The sequence below is a fragment of the Penaeus chinensis genome, chromosome 39 (assembly GCF_019202785.1).
Source record: "Penaeus chinensis breed Huanghai No. 1 chromosome 39, ASM1920278v2, whole genome shotgun sequence".
Classification (NCBI taxonomy): domain Eukaryota; kingdom Metazoa; phylum Arthropoda; class Malacostraca; order Decapoda; family Penaeidae; genus Penaeus; species Penaeus chinensis.
In genome coordinates, this window is record NC_061857.1 from 20,203,977 (window position 1) to 20,208,976 (window position 5,000).

Here is a 5,000-nt window from a genome sequence, read left to right on the forward strand (position 1 = left end):
TTATGGTCTTGTTCAAGAGTACCCTCCATGCTAATAGCAATTTTTTATTATTAAAATATCTTGGACTGGTTTTGCTAAGACCCGCATAAGTTATGATATGAAAGTGGAAGAGATGTAAATCTTGATAAGGTTAGAACTAACTTCCTGAATTTGGCCTAAACTCTCTGTAACTTGATTGAACTTTATTGATTTGTCCAAATTCCTATAGAAAAATAATGAAAATATGCACACACACATGCACGCACACGCTCACGCACACGCACACGCACACGCACACGCACACGCACACGCACACACACACACATACATACATACATACATACATACATACATACATACACACACACACACACACACACACACACACACACACACACACACACACACACACACACACACACACACACACACATATAGGTTCCTAGCAATTTATCATCCACTAAGGAACTAGTGTATGCCCTATATTGCTCGATGGAAGTTTATTGGCCTTTGCATCTATGTGAAGCATGGAGGCTGAGACCAGAATTGCAGGGCATCCATTAGACCACGGCAGGTTTAACATGGCCAATGTAGTTACCAGGAAAACATCCCTAATGTCTTCCAAAACTCAGAAACACTCATTCTCTCTCTTTCTCTTTCTCTTTCTCTTTCTCTCTCTCTTTTGTGTGTGTGTGTGTGTGTGTGTGTGTTTTACCCATAGTGTTATGCATCATATTTTTTTAAGCTATGGAGGCTGGATAACTGGTGGCATATGAAACTTGTGGAAATCATGTATTTGGAATGTGATTTAATGTCTCCCTAGCTGTCAACAAATAAGTGTTGCTCATATCGGTATAGTGCTTGGTTTAATAGAAGTGTTTGTTATTGTGTATTAATTTGGTTGTGTGATTATGCCAGTGAACCATACAATTGGTGAGCTGTGTCTAAATTTCATAAATTTGCATAATCAAACATAAAAGAAACCTTTTTTTATTCATAGTAAATTATATATTTTCAAGTTATTGTTAATAGTATGGTTCTTATTGAAAAAATAAGAAACTCCTTTTTTAAGCAATTTAGTTATCTTTTGATAAAGTTAAACTAAACCTTTAGATCTATGACATTAATTTTGCCTCTTTTACAGTAAAAGGTGTGAATGCCGAGTTCCGTGTTGGTGATGAAGTGTCAGGATTTGCTGTGAAGGAGATACAAGATGTTCCAGAACTACAGCTAACAGCAATTCGCCTCCAGCATGTAGCCACAGGTGCCGATTACATGCACATTGCCAGAGAAGATTCAAACAATGTGTTTTGTGTGGGGCTAAGAACTACTCCCATGGATTCTACAGGTGTGCCACACATTCTGGAACACACAGTCCTCTGTGGGAGCAACAGTTACCCTTGTCGAGATCCTTTCTTCAAGATGCTTAACCGATCTTTATCTACTTTCATGAATGCTATGACTGGTAGTGACTATACCATTTATCCCTTTTCCACTCAACATCCTAAAGACTTTTATAACTTGATGTCTGTGTATTTAGATGCAGTGTTTAAGCCCAACTTATCAGAGCTTGACTTCTTTCAAGAAGGCTGGAGATTGGAGCATGAGGATGTAAATGATCAGTCGTCTCCAATTGTATTCAAAGGCGTAGTATTCAATGAAATGAAGGGAGTATTTGCTGACTCACAGCGTCTTTTCATGCAGAAATTGCAGAATGGTCTGTTGCCCTCACATACATATGGTGTTGTTTCAGGGGGGGATCCACTTTCGATTCCTAGTCTGACTTGGCAACAGTTGAAGGACTTCCATGCTTATCATTATCATCCAAGTAATGCTCGATTTTATACCTATGGAGATCTGCCACTTGCTGAGCATCTAAGATTTATTAATGATAAATATCTTCAGGAATTTTCCAAAATCAACCCAGGAACTGAAGTGCCTGATGAACCAACATGGTCAGAACCAAGAAGTGACCACATAGTTTGTGGCCTTGACCCCATGGGTGCATCTGATGCACAGAGTAGCATTGCAGTTTCCTACAAGTTAGCAAGTATAACTGATCCCTTTGAGACTTTTGTTCTTCAGATCCTTGGGGAGCTTTTAATGGGTGGTCCCAATGCTCCCTTCTATAAATCACTGTTGGAGCAGCAGTTAGGCTCCAGTTTTTCCCCCTCTGCTGGGTTTGACAGTCATACCCGGAACACTACATATACAGTAGGTCTCCAAGGGGTCAGATGTGAAGATACTGAAAAAATCAGAGAGGTTATAGAGGAAACATTTGATAAGGTGATAGAAGAGGGTTTTCCAAAGGAACGCATTGAGGCTGTGTTACATAGTATTGAACTTGCTGTCAAGCACCAAACTTCCAGTTTTGGTCTTGGCTTGGTGATGTCCCTTACACCACTCTGGAATTTGGATGGTGACCCAGTGGAGGCTCTGAAAATCAACAAGAATTTGGAAAAATTTAAGGAGTGCATCCAACAGAACCCTAAATTCTTGCAGGAGAAGGTCAAGCAATATTTCAAAAATAACAGTCACAAATACACTTTAACAATGGCTCCACAGGAAAGTTATGAGAAAGAATTACAGGAAAAAGAAATTGAGCTTCTTAAAAGCAAGATCGAATCACTTACAGAGGAAGATCGAAAGAGGATTTGGGAGATTGGAAATACACTAACTAAGAAGCAAGAAGAGGAGGAGGATATTTCATGTCTGCCAACTCTGAAGGTATCGGACATTAACCGTAACATCATTCCAACACCAGTAACTAACATCAGCCTTTCTGGTGGAGTGCCAGTTCAAATATGCCATCAGCCTACTAATGGCATTACATACTTCTCAGCAGTCCTCAATACCCACAACATTCCTGATCGTCTCCACTCATTAGTACCATTATTGTGCGGGGTCCTTACACGAATGGGTGCTGGTGACTTGGATTTCCGCCAGCTTGACCAAGAGATAGATTTGTCAACTGGAGGTCTACATGCTGCTACCCACCTTGTCAGACACCCTATTGATGTTGCACAGTATGAACAGGGAATTCTCCTTTCCTCTCACTGCTTAGATAAAAATTTGACCCGCATGCTCGATCTATGGACATTGATATTAAATCATATTAAACTGGATGATTTGCAGAGGTTTGGAACACTAGTCAAGATGATTGCGACAGATCAAGCAAACAGTCTAGTATATTCTGGTCACAGATATGCTATGACTGCTGCACAATCATCCACAAGTTATGTTTCAGCTCTCAGTGAACAGTGGAGTGGATTGACAAATATTCGGCAGATGAAAGAGTTCAGTGAATTGGAGGATCCAGGTGAGGTTCTTGAGAAGCTACAAGAACTGGCTCAGCTGCTACTAAATCGAGAGCAGATGAGAGTGTCTGTTAACATGTCATCAGATAATCATGATGGTGCTGTTAAAACCTTCGAAAATTTCTTAGCCAATCTTGCAGGAGACCCAAGTCGTGAATCCTCTCTGATAAATTTAACTGATTCCTACACCCCTCACACATCAAGAACACATCATGTATTTCCATTTCCAGTAAATTTTGCATCAAAAGCCTATGCAGGAGTCCCTTACGCTCACTCAGACTGTGGAGCTCTACGTGTGCTGTCTCGTCTGATGTTCCGCTTCTTGCACAGGGAGATCAGGGAAAAAGGAGGTGCTTATGGTGGTGGGGCTGCTTATTCTCCAGGTGGAAACTTTTCATTTTATAGCTACAGAGATCCCAACTCAACTCAGACGTTATCCACTTTTGATGCAGCTGTGGAGTGGGTGTTATCAGGTGGGTTTTGTGAGAGAGATGTTGAAGAAGCAAAGTTAGGGGTGTTTCAGGCTGTTGATGCCCCAGTGGCTCCTGCAGCAAAGGGGAAACGCCTCTTTCTTTCTCATGTCTCAGAGGAACTCTTTGCCGACCATAGGAGACAGATTTTGGATACATCACCTCAAGACCTAGTGAAAGTAGCTCGTAATTATCTAAGGGATGCATCTATAGAAGGGGCATGCCTCATTGGTCCAGAAAATGAGAAAATTGAGCAAGATCCATTCTGGCAAACTGCAAGAAACTAAGTAATAAGATTTTAGAGTGGATGAAAGTTTACTCTGAGAATTGTAAGAAAGGAATTTAATTTAGCTTCCCTCTTATAAATGTCATATCATGGAATGTTGAATAGAGATATTGTAAATATAATATTGTATATTAAATTTGTACAGTAAATATGTGAAATATAAGTCTTATTTTTTATTTCCCACTACCTGGGGAGTAGGAGATTAAAGAATTGACATGGAGAAGAAAAGTGTTCAGCATGTTAGAGGGGCCTAGAGAGGAGTAATGAAGAGCCTAGGCCTTGTGTGGAGAGGAGAATCAAACTCAGAGGTGCAGAGTAGTCTGTCCATTTTTCAGCGAGCATGCAGTATAAACACCATATGGGAAATTTGTCGTTCACGGCCGAGTATGCTGATTGGCTGAATGGCTGTATCCCTCTCTTCCGCTTTGTTGCGAATCAATGCTGACCTGTCTGGCAGCAAAATTGGCTACTTTCTTTGAAATACTAATTGGAAGGGAAAAAAGCAAGATATGGGATATAGTGAGTGAGAGTGTGTGTGAGTTTGTGTGTGTCTATACCTACATACACACATACATACATATATATATATATATATATATATATATATATATATATATATATATATATATAATATACACCTATATCAATGCGGTATTGCATTATTCCATCTTTCATATGGGATATGAATTGTACTTTACTTTCTTGAATGTTATCCTAACTCTAACACAAAAAGTTACTTTTTTGTTAATGACCTTATGCTGTAGTGTCATTACAAATGTCCCAGACACCACTATATATATATGTCTGTTTGTTTGTTAATATTAATATTTTATATAATGCTGTGAATATCAATATTTTATATAATGCTGTGAATATTAATATTTTATATAATGCTGTGAATATTAATATTTTATATAATGCTGTGAATATTAATATTTTATATAATGC

General features: G+C 39.0%; 1 protein-coding gene across 1 annotated transcript in view; it reads left to right on the forward strand.

The window, feature by feature from the left end:
• Positions 1 to 4,215, forward strand: part of LOC125046699 (presequence protease, mitochondrial-like) — a 4,994-nt gene extending 779 nt beyond the window's left edge. Inside the window, exon 2 of the mRNA XM_047644576.1 lies at positions 1,124 to 4,215. Coding sequence (XP_047500532.1) covers positions 1,124 to 4,053 — 2,930 coding nt within the window. The 3' untranslated portion in view covers positions 4,054 to 4,215. The remainder of the gene's footprint in view (positions 1 to 1,123) is intronic.
• Positions 4,216 to 5,000: the final 785 nt, after the last annotated feature.